The following is a 13,028-nucleotide window of genomic DNA, read 5'->3' as shown; positions in this document are numbered from 1 at the left end:
AATAGACAAAATAAGTCTCACAGACGTTATAACACACTTAATAAATAAATAAATCCAACACTTTTGAAACTCGTGAACAGAATATTCGACACAGGAATTATTCCACAACAACTAAAAACTGCAATAATTACGCCAATATACAAACACGGTAAAAGAAACTACAGACCAATAGCTACAATACCAGTCATCTCAAAACTTCTAGAAAAAATAACACACACCAGACTACAGAACTATTGACAGACGTACAACATCATCTCACAAAACCAATACGGCTTTCAGAAAACAAAAAGCACCATCACTTTGTTAGAAGATATCGTTGACGCAATAAACAAAGCTCTCGACAAAAACAAGTACGCCATCCTTATACTGTTTGACTTAACCAAAGCATTTGACACACTTGAACATGACATACTACTCACCAAACTATACTCAATAGGTATAAGAGGAACACTGCATACCTGGTTCAGGAAGTACTTCTCAAACAGAACACAAGTAACAAAAATAGGTAAATGTCACAAGTAAATATACAAATAAAACCCAGTGTTCCTCACGGTGCCATATTATCACCCACTCTATTCAACATATATATTAACGATGTTTATAACATATCCATAATAAGTCAAATGTTTCAGTACGCAGATGACACCGCACTACTAGCAATCCACACAGACATCCACACGTCTCTCTCCAAAGCACAACAAGACTTAAATGGAATCACAACATACTTCTGCCAAAACGCAATTCTATCTATAGACACCGCTATCTATACACTGTCACACATACCGCTGCATCAACTACAAAATTACCTGCGAATGTCCCGAAATCTAACCTGTAACACATGCAAAATACCTTCGTCTCTATATAGATTGCCACCTTAAATGGACAAAACATATAGAATACCTACATACCAAACTCCGGATCATTGCAGCAAAACTCTTCAAAGTAAAAGACATTATTTCAACTAACATAAAACAACTCCTATATCACGGTATCTGCGAATTCTTACTCAGATAAGGTATAACATTTCTATGCAAACACATCGAACAGTCCCCTAATAAAATTAGAAACATTACACAGTAAAATTGTGTCAACAGTGATTTGGACACCACAAACGCAAGAACCAATATCCGACCAGCACATGGCGACACACAGAATCCTGAGCATTAAAAACCTGAAACGCTACATGACATTAACAAGGAATTACTTCAACATTACCTATCGAAACAACAGAGACACATATCGTATAACACGACCTACAACAACTCTCTACATTCCTACACCCTTCAACAACTCATGCGGTTCTTTTGTGAGATCACACCAGATACCAACGCACCTCAACAACCTACCAAGAAATTTAAAACATATAGATAACTACAGAACATTAAAAAACAAACTCTGGAAAATATACCAACAAAGTTAAGAAACCATTAACACTAATATACACATCACAAATCACCAGCATCCAATGCCTACATTCCATACAACAACATAAATAGTGAAGGCTAAATCCCACTCTCTTCATAAAAGCTAACCCAAGCTTCGAAGTGGGTGGGATTAACTTGCCTCACTCATCTACACGTAATCCTCATTATTAAAAAATTATGTAAATAATGAGTTTACATTGCATATTTATGAGAATTAGAAAATATAATATTTTAATTGCATATGTGTAAATACTGTTGTATAATCACACTTTCTCAAACTTTTGGGGAAAAAAATAGTAAACTACAACATGTAATATTATGTAACTTGCGTAACTCTGAACTATATAATTGTAAATTATTACTGGGATTGTTATTTTAAAAAAATAGCAAAAAAAAACGATGTTATCATCATTATTATTGAAATTTCATTATATGTAGCACTTAGTGCTGAATCTTGTAAAATAATATAATGAATGTTACTCAAGGTGATCATTGTATATATGTAAATATTTGAGAGATCAATAAATTATAAATATCTGATATCTGAAAAAAAATTACGTGTCTTCTTGAAGGAGTTCAAAGATTCATTCTGAATATCGTACGAATAAATAAGAAACAGAATGTTATATACAGTGGATTATGTATATCAACAACGCTTTACAACAAACGTTCAAAATAATTACCTCTTTTCCTTAAAATAATGATAAATGTGTACTTTTTATGCATAGGCTGAAATAAAAACTGTTATAATGGAGTTTATTTTGCTGGAAAAAGTTCTGTATCAATTGAAATAATATCCACTAATGCTTAATTTTTCTTTCCATATAGGTTTCCTGAGTATGGTAGTGTAGATCTAAATCCATGGTCTGGTAAGTTATTTGATTTTTGAATACATGCATTCAATAGATCGTCTTCTTATGTATTAATTTTCTGAGCAGTACTTTATTTATCAATTTTCTCAGGTCGTCCCCCATTCCATGGTCTTATTCGGTCACATTTTATTTCCATTTCATTTTATTGATTGGTAACACTATTTCGATATTAGTTTGAGAGACTCCGTAACTCTATCAGAATAGATGAATCCCTTCGGTCGGAAGAACACTGCGTGAATCCCTTTTAGGAAGAGAAGAATCTTTATCCATGCTTATCAACTGCAGGTGAGTTACCTGGTTTTATACAGAAGAGAAGGGTTTCCTCCTGGAAATTAGGGTTGTTCGCAGAGCAGCAAGGCAATCCGGCTTACTTGATTTTTCTAATACCACAAATATATTACAATCAATAGTAATATACTAATTTAATATATTATCCGGACGGCTGTATCAATATACGGTACACAAATCCTATCCACCCCCACCCCCCTCCCCTGCAGGATTTAAATCATACGAGTTAGATTGGGAGCCTTTCATTTTAGCAAAATGCATTTCTTGCATTCAGTGCAACTTATTCCATTCTTAGTGCAGTCGCGAGGTGGTTTCAACATGGGACTTTAAATCAGGTTGGAAAGTTTAGGGTATATCTTTCGTCTAAGATCCAGAATACTCGTACGCACATTTGTGAACTAACTGGGAGTTTGTTATTTTCTCGGTACAGAAATTGCGAGATTTTTCATCCAAGAAAATAGGCAAAGTGTGTTTAAAACCAGCTTAATTAGCAGAAGAAAATACTGACTTCATTCTCTTAGTTGCTTTGGTAGGCAGTTCAAAAAGACAAACTGATTACAACTCCAGTTATTCAAAATTTCACTCAATTCTTTTGGTCTCTTTAGAGATACAATGATGTCAAAATCATGTGATTAGTATACAGCACATGTACGTCCTATATTCATTTTTGGGACGACCCATATAGCAGTCGGCAACTAGAGGTTCTATAGTTAATGTCTTACATTCTGAAAACCATGAAAATTCATCGGAGCGGAATTATCTAACTAAAACTAAAATTCCGAAGTTCCCAAGCTACCATTGTCTTCTGGACTTTTTCACAATTTATGATGTGAATCATTCAAAAGAGACGCATCCTTTTGTTTTTAACTCAGTAAAGATGCTACTGCGATCTCGTTCCTGTTTGCTAACCTTTCAACGAAGATATCTTTGTCGAACCAGAAAAGTAGAAGCAGAATCGATTACTTCAATGCAGTAACTTCTCATTAAGAAAGACTGAGTTGTTCAAAGATTGACAAATTACTGCTCAAAGGACAAAACAAATGATGACGTTCGTCTGAATAGTTTCACTGATTTAGATCAAATTGCAGGCAGTGCTATGTAATCTCAAACTAATATTAGTAGAATCATTGGATTCGGTGTATAAATTCAAAAAAGAGTATCAGAGAAGGGAACTGTTATAGAATTGCAGGAAAGTTTTTAAAAAAAAAACGCTTGAAGATTCCGTATTACGACATGTGTGGTTTGGAAAATTCAGAATTCTCGGAATTTACTATTACACTAATGCAACTTATTTTATGAAGGTTCCGGTAAAAAAAAAAAAAAAACTGCTACTCCGGTAGGAAACAGACCAGGGTACTTACCCTTAAAGAGATTGAATGTTTCTCATATCACTCACTATATTAAACTATTACTATTATATAAATTTAGGGACACAAAAACGCAAGCGATTTTTTCCCCTTTTTATAAGTAAAAGAATCTAGAAAAAATAATTAAATATAATTTTGTATTAATATATTTGTTTAATATGCCTTATAATTATAAATTATAATTATAAATGGAGTAAAAGGGAAGACATTTTGCACGCCCGCAGAGTACCCACCAGGCATCAAGACATCAAGCCAGTTATTATTCAAATAGAAAGCAAAAATATTAAAAGTAAATGGATTACGGAAGAAAGAAAACTCAAGATTACAGCTCAACAATTTGATGAACAGTTAAAACCGGTGCCCGTCTACATAAACGAACACTTGACCAATAAACAACTCCTTTATGAAGCAAAACAAAAGAGAGCAAGTGGATGCAGGTATGTATGTGTAAGAGAAAATATTCATGAGAAAGAATGACAACACAAAAGTGATACGGATAAAAACACCGGACGATCTCAACGAACTCAGTCAAAGAAGGCAGTAAATCTAAATGTTACCTATGAATAACTGGAACAAGGAACACCGAAATGGATTTAAGATTCCCCATGAGTAGCTTAGATTCTGATGTAACTGTAAAAAGCTATATAATCTAACCTCCGTAAAACACATTTTTCACACTACTACAAACTCATCCAAGAATTTCAACACATATCATGTGAACATTGGGTCAATAAGGTCAAATTTTGATAGTTTAATGTTAGGTTTCACAGAAATCGAATCATATATAGATGTACTAGTCTTCAGTGAAATATGGATCAAACAACTTGAGGTTGATTGTTATTCTCTCACAAATTACGACACATATTATGATTGTCGTGATTATAGTCTTTCAGGCGGATTTATTCTGTACAGGGCAAAATACTTTTAATTTTCATAAACTGGAATCAAATATGCAAAGTACTGAAACTGTGATGATTTATGAAACAGTAATGAATATACTCGAATTTGCTATGTATCGTGCACATGATCGCCCAGTTTATATTTTTCTATGAGCTCAATAATGTCCTTAAAACATGACAATGTCATACTAGTGGGGAATATAAATTTGGAGCTTTATAAAATAATAGTAAAACTGAAGAATATAAAACTATGCTATCTACTCATGGGTTTCTTGCTTACATCGATGGCAATAAGAGAGAAGCGATCAACGCAGCAAGTTGTGTTGATCACATATTCATAAGAAACAAAATGGCCTATGAGATATCCTCTGCAATATACTTGAGAAAAATAACAGATCACTATTCGATACTGTTGAATCTCTCCTTACCTAATAGCTAATAGCGTTGACATGAGCTGTGAAGGTAGATAAAAAATTCGAAATTGGCACCAGTTATAATAAATTTTAGAAGTACTTAAAATATTATCAACTGCCTCAAACCGTCATATTAGACACAAATCAGCTATACGAGGAATTTATCAAAATGATTAAGTATGCAAACAGCAAATCGCAATATCACAAAAGATTTACTATAAAAATGGGTTGTTCACACACAGTGGATAATAGACGAACTAAAAAATATAAGGAAAAAAGAGAAGATCTACCATAAGCATAGGAAAAATCCCTACAATTTAATGTTTGAACACTACAAAAATTTCGCTAAACACTTAAAGGAAAAAATAAAACAGGCAAAAGAACATTATCTCCTATCGAAATATCTTTCTTGTATAAACGACAAAAGTAAAGAATGGAGGTTGGTTAACGTGGACATGTGGAATGAGTTTGATGAGCGAAAGGATTTATACAAGATGGATGGCCTGCATTTAAATGGATTTGGCGTGCGGAGACTGGAAAACGTGTTGCTGAATGAAGTGAAAATGGATGTGCAGAACCAGGGAAACTAGAACTATCAAGGAGGGGGGGGGGGAGTTGATATGCGGACATCAGTGAGACAGTTGAGTGTAAAAATGTATATAATGTACCTGAGCCAGTACTAAAGACAAGTAATCGGAATGGGACAGTTAGAAATAACGCATCAAAATAGGGGTGGGACAAAGGGACCTCTGCATTTCATGTATACTAATACCAGGAGTATTAGGAACAAGAAGGAAGAATTTTTGGCCTTGGTTGGCTCTTCCTGGCCACAGGTGAAACATGGCTGACGGAAGATGATATAGTTAGTGGGATAGAATGTGTAGGTAATAGTGTGTTTAGGAGGGACAGAGAGAAAGAATAAAATCGGGGGAGGAGTGTTATTGATGATAGCTGATGAACTGCAGCCAAGGAGAATTGAAGTTGTATTGCAGGATAGTGAAAAGAGCTCATTTGAGGCTATTTGGTGTGAGATTGAGACTAACGGAACAAAATGTACAGTTGGGTGCTGCTATAGAACAGGTGATGGAACAGATGGTGGAGATAGTATGCATAGGCAAATTGATGAAATGAGTACAAGGAGGGTAATTATTGTGGGGGATTTCAACTATGGTAACATTGATTGGAAGGAGGAGGAGAGAACGCATGTGAGGAAGGAACTGGATTTTATTCAATTATTGAGGGATAACTATCTGAGACAGCATGTAATTGAAAATACTAGGGGTTTGAGAGTGCTTGATCTGGTAATAGCATCTGAGAATTTGAATGAATATGACCATGTTGCCACCTATTGGTGAGAGTGATCATAAGTGATCATAAACACCTGGGAGGTGGCTAAAGGTGTGTAACTTTCGATTAAATGAAATGTACATTTAATTTTCCTGGAATTACCTTGCTGGCAAGTATGACAAGCTTAGAAGATTGCTTGGTTCATTGCCATGGCATGTAAAACTGCAAGGGCTGGATGTCGATAGAGCATGGGATGTGGTCAAGGAGCATTTACAAGAGGTTATGGCTGATTGTATACCTAGGGTCCGAATAGTAAAACAAGTAAGGGTTAAATGGATGAATAACACAATTAAGCTTGAGCTGCAAAAAAAGAAACAACTGTGGAGGGAATTTAAAGAAAAAGGTGACCTGCAGGCACACGAAAGGTATAAAGCCCAGGCCAGAAGGGGAACGAGTGTGATAAGAAAAGAAAAAGGGGATTATGAAAGGAAACTAGCTATGCAAGCTAAAGAGAATCTCAAAAAGGTCTTTAAATATGCTGCAACCCCCAAAAAAAAACTGTATACGGCAGAATGAATTTAAGGAATGCCGATGGTAAGGCGGTCACTGAATCACTCGATATAGTGGAATTACTGAGTGAGCACTTTGCAAGAGTGTATCACCTGGATGATACACTCTTGCAAGAGTGTATCATCCAGGTGGCGACACTGAAAAAATGAAGGAACCATTTGTTTATACGGGAATTGTGATGAATGAAGTGGAGGTGAATAGTCTATTACATAAACTTAATGTGAATATATCTGAGGGATTGGATGGTATACCGGCACGGGTTTTACATGAAGAGGCTAAAGAATTATCAGTGCCCTTGACCATGTTGTTTAATCTGAGTCTCGGGTCTGGTTTAGTCCCGAAGGTGTGGAAAGAGGAGAAAATAGTTCCACTGCATAAAGGAGGATCCAAGACTACTGTTGCAAATTACCGACCGATCAGCATATCAGGAGTCGTTGTCAAGGGCTTGGAGAAAGTAGTCAAAGGAAAATACACGAATGGATTGATGAAAATGAGATACTGTACGGGGGACAGCATGGCTTTGTGAAGATTAGATCATGCCTCAGTAACTTGCTCAAGTTTTATAACACAGTGACTGCTGAAGTGAATAAGAGTAATGGGTTTACAGTGATACTGCTGGACCTGGCAAAAGCCTTTGACAGGATTCTACATGGAATTCTAATTCGTAAACTGCAACATATGGGAATGGATATAGGATTGGTAAGATGGATAGGTGGGTGGTTGATGGAGAAATATCAGAGAGTAATTTATAAAGGAGTAGAATCAAAAAGACTGCCTGTGACTAGTGGTTTGCCGCAGGGTTCTGTTCTTGGACCACTGCTGTTTAATTTGTTCATTGACGATATAGGGAAGGATCTGAGAGGAACGGTTCATTTGTTCGCTGATGATGCAAAGTTGGGTAGGGTACTAATGAATGCAGAAGATGTCAAAATCTTGCAGGATGATTTGGATAGATTGGAGTCCTGGGCTAAAGAGAATGATGTCAATTTAATGTTACAAAATGTAAGGTTATACATTTTGGGGTGAAAATATTAGCAGCATTATACCACTTTGGTGGAACAGCACTCCAGGAGATTGATGAGGCCAGGGACTTGAGGGTGTTGGTGGATAGGGAGATGAAGTTTAGGGGACACATTGCGAAAATGGCTAAATCAGCTCATCAAATCACTTGGTTGCTGAAAAATACTTAGACGAGCAGAGACAAGCAAGTTATTGTTCCTCTGTACCGAGCCTTGATAAGACCTCATCTCGACTACTCTGCCCAGATTTGGTCACCTAGGTTTCTTCTTGATGGGGAGGAGGTGGAGAGGTGGCGAGTGACCAAGATGATAGTAGGTCTATGGAATGAATCTTATGAGAACAGGTTGAAGATTTGTAGGTTGCAGAAATTAGTTGATAGGCGGAAAAGGGGAGATGTGATTGAGACATTCAAATTGCTGAAGGATTTCTATAGGATTAATTCAGAGGATATTTTTGAGATCAGGGCTGATGGTGGGAGAACTAGGGGAAGCTGGGCAAGAGTGTGGTTAGCAAGGGTGTTATATTTCGGTTCTTTACTTTTAGAGTAATAAATGAGTGGAATAAGCTGCCAGAGTCTGTTGTGGGTGCTATGACAGTGAATGAGTTCAAGGCAAGATATGATAGATACTCTGAGAATGTCGAATAGTTGTGTGGACATCATGTTTAGGGCCTCCCTCGATGAGTCTAAGGACTCCTTGGAGTCGCCCATAATAATAATAATAATAATAATAATAATAATAATAATAATAATAATAATAATAATAATAATATGCAACGCAAAGCAGAAGACATGCGAATTCCCAGAGGGAAATGACATCACCGATGTACTCAACAAAATGAACAACCATCTTACAAACATGGTAGTTGTGATTTCGACCCTGCAGAAAGTACAAAGTACGTGAGTCACCTTCAGTGGATTAAGAATTCCATGTATGTATCTATATGCAGTAAACGAAGATGAGCGAAAGAGTGTAGTAGTCGGATTTTAAAAGAGGCGGAAAAATGGGACGTGACAATATAAATGTCTAAAAATTAACATTATCAATAAACACAAATTACAGTTATCTATAAATATCATTAATAAATCCTTCTAACACGGTAAATTTATAGAACATTTAAAGGCTGCTTCAGTTGTACCGCTATTTAAAGGAAGTAACAGAAATGAAATAAAAAATTACAGACCAATATCTATACTATCCACAATCTCAAAGATTATTGAAATTCTAATTAAAAAAAAAAACAAAAAAAATCCTTAAATAGATATTTAAATACCATATCCTTTTATGCAACTAAATATGGGTTTAGATCTGGATACAACACCGAAAATGCGCTATTGGAGTTTCATAAAACGGTCTGTAGCAGAATAAATAAAGGAATGCCCACAGCAGTCGTTTTCCTCGATATATCTAAGGTGTTAGACTGTGTTCATCATGACTCATTGCTACTGAAAATGTTTAAATATGGCATTAGAGGAATTACTAATGACTGGTTCAGATCTTATCTGAATAACAGAAAACAATATACCAGCTACGGCACATTTAAAAGCGCAACAAAAAAAATAAAATACGGACTCCCGCAAGGGTCGGTACTAGGACCCATCCTATTTATAATATATGTTAATGATCAATGTAAATACAAACGGAAAAATCGGATTAATCGTGATATGTTAAAACTAAATAAATGGTTTAGCAATAATGGAGTTAAAATTAATACAGATAAAAACGAGACATGTACTTCACGTTAACAGATAAGCTAGACCACGATATAACCATAAAATGGCATGAAAGGAAATGTAGTGACATCCTAAGTTGTAATTGTAGCTTAATCAAAAAAAAAAAAAAATGTCAGTCAAGTATTTGGGCCTTCATATTGACAGAAATCTGAAGTGGAACTCCCACACTACTTTCTTAACAAATAACTTTAGGTTCATAATTAGCTGAATATATTATTAAAAAAAAATTGTAAACGCAGCGATCTTAAGATGCTTATACTGTTCCTGGGTAAATTCCTCACTGCAATATGGCATCACTTGTAGGGGGTGGAGATTATCACAACAATCTGCTTCCATTAATACGAATACAAAACAGAATAATTAGAGCCATAACCACTACTGACTTCGCAAATTGAACCAGCGATCTGTTTGTCATTCATAATATTCTGTCACTACAGAAACTATATCTCTGTGGTTGTCTATTATGTGAAAAAAAGAACTCTGAAAGTTTCTTGGTATATAAGGTAGACTATGGATTACGCTGCGGCCAGAACATGCTGGTAGTACACAAGGCTAACAAAGAAATGTTTCATAAATTCTTCGAATACCTAGCGACAAGAAGCTACAATCAACTCCCAAATGAAATCAAATCTATAACCTCATCTTCTACATTTAGAAAAAGATTGAGAGACTACCTCATGGGACTAAAGAATGTTGACAATTACTTTAAACGTATAGTATAAGGGATTATTATAACTCACATATCATATCTAATTAAGGTACCAATATACTAATTAGTTCATTCACTAAGGAGAGTAATATATTAACATGTACATCAAATCAAACCGTGTAAGGTGAGCCCTCATAGATAAGGTCAGTGGACTCGCAGTGACTGTTTCGAACTAATATAATTCTTTAGTAACCAGTATGGCTACCGGCGCTTGGTTACGCATAAATACATAAACTAATTTACTTTATCACTAAAACCAGTAACTTATTATAAACTACACAAACTATCCGAAATGTATTTTACTCTATTTGTATATATAAGAAAAATTTTATTAACTATAACAAAATAAATAGCCTAAAATAAGTGTAATTACCAACAGAAAATGATAGTAATACTTGAACTGTATTGTATAAAATTGTACGTTGAATTGTACAACTTGTATTGTATAATATAAATATCTTGAATACGTGATGGGAATGATAATAAACTGATAAAAATTAATTTTATTTAAGGGTTATTATTTTCATTTTATTTTAAAATGTAAGTTCTAAGCTCACCACCTGGTGGTGTCGGGAAGAAGCCAAACCGTATTCATATCCAGAAATTAATTTTGCACTCAGCAAAATAGTTCAAATCAGCAGAAAGTGCGAAGGCACTTAATAGGTATAATACACTAACATGACAATTTTAATCTACACAAAAAGATGAAAGAGACCTCAGGTATATATAAGAAAAAACAATTCTGTATCCTTCGAAACAAAAAGGGAGAAATTATATCCAAAAAGGATGACAAAATACAAGAATGGGTTAAATATATAGAACTCTTTACTGATAACAGACAGAACCCAGAAAATACTTATGAACATATGGAAGGTCCATGCATTCTAAAATCAGAGGTAGAATATGCATTAAACTTAGCTAAAAATGGTAAAGCCATAGGACCAGATAGAATACCAGCAGAAATAGTAAAGTTATTAGAAGGTGGCAACATTAACATATCAGTAAAGCTATTTAATTAGATCTATGATACAGGCATAATCCCTCAAGACTGGTTACAGTCGACCTTCATCATGCTACCTAAAAAAGTAAATGCGAAAATTTGTAATGACTATAGAATGATCAGCCTAATGAGTCACGTTCTCAAAATGTTTCTGAAAATAATTCAAAAAAGAATATACAGAAAATGTGAAGACACCATCAGTAATACCCAATTCGGCATTAGAAATGGCTTGAGAACAAGAGAGGCCCTTTTCTGTTCTCAGATCTTATTTCAAAAATGTGTTGACCAAAACAAGGTAATATTCATTTGCTTCATCGACTTCGAGAAAGCATTTGACAAAGTCCAACATCCTAAAATGATTGTACTATTAAAAAGAATTGGATTAGATGGTAAAGACATCAGGATCATTGAAAACTTATATTGGAACCAAAAGGCATCTGTTTAAGTTGATGACATTATTACAGACTCCATTAACATCAAACGAGGAGTAAGGCAAGGATGTGTGCTGTCACCTCTTCTTTTTAACATCTACTCAGAAGCCATATTTCAAAAAGTCTTGGAAGGAAGAAAGGATCATCATCAGTAACATCCGATATGCCGATGATACAGCTCTTCTGGCTGACAATATTCAGGATCTTCAAAATCTTTTGGAACTAATAAATGCAGAGAGTGAAAAAATGGGATTAAAAATAAATATCACCAAAACTAAATTCATGGTCATAAGTAAGAAACCAATTCTTAATTTAGCACTTTCTTTAAATAGGAAACAAATAGAAAGAGTAGCAAAGTTTAAATATCTCGGATGCTGGTTAAATGAAGATTGCAATCCAGAAATGGAAATAAAAGTTAGAATTGAAATGGCAAGAAAAAATTTTTTCTTGATGAAATCAACACTGTGTAACCGCAGTTTAAACTTAGAGCTTAGAGTACGCATGGTTGAATGCTATGTATGGTACAGACCATACATACTGCTGTACGGTGCAGAAACTTGGACCTTGAAGACAACATCAATAAAAAGACTTGAAGCCTTTGAGATGTGGTTATACAGACGAATGTTAAAAATCCCATGGATAGCAAAAACGTCCAATCAGGAAGTACTGGAACAAATGGGGAAAACACGCGAACTTTTAGATACCATAAAAAGAAGGAAAACTGCATATCTTGGTCACCTACTTCGTAATGAAAAATATAAGATACTTCAATTGATTATAAAAGGGAAGATAAATGGAAGAAGAGGACAAGCAAGACGAAGAAAATCTTGGCTGGCAGCTATCAGACAGTGGACTGGTATGAACTCTGAGAGACTGCTCAGAATAGCTGAGAATTGCTCAAAATTTTCCAAAATGGTCGCCGACCTCCGATAGGAGATGGCACTCAAAGAAGAAGACACTAACTTCAGAGATTTAGTTGCTCTGTCGTTGTAGGTTACTTCCTTATGATTGTATTT

The 13,028-nt window shown here is 35.1% G+C and overlaps 1 protein-coding gene across 4 annotated transcripts in view; it reads left to right on the top strand.

Moving 5' to 3' along the window:
- Positions 1 to 13,028, top strand: part of LOC150096189 (uncharacterized) — a 47,706-nt gene that overhangs the window by 26,957 nt on the left and 7,721 nt on the right. For all 4 annotated transcript variants that reach the window (XM_090409287.1, XM_090409289.1, XM_090409286.1 and 1 more), the window contains exon 6: positions 2,253 to 2,293. In XM_090409287.1, coding sequence (XP_090265413.1) covers positions 2,253 to 2,275 — 23 coding nt within the window. In that variant the 3' untranslated portion in view covers positions 2,276 to 2,293. The remainder of the gene's footprint in view (positions 1 to 2,252; positions 2,294 to 13,028) is intronic.

This window comes from Typopeltis vanoorti, chromosome 19 (assembly GCF_054136105.1).
Source record: "Typopeltis vanoorti isolate ZY-2024b chromosome 19, IOZ_Tvanoo_1.0, whole genome shotgun sequence".
Lineage (NCBI taxonomy): Eukaryota > Metazoa > Arthropoda > Arachnida > Uropygi > Thelyphonidae > Typopeltis > Typopeltis vanoorti.
The sequence above is the reverse complement of the archived record's forward strand: the minus strand, read 5'-3'. Positions and strand labels throughout refer to the sequence as shown.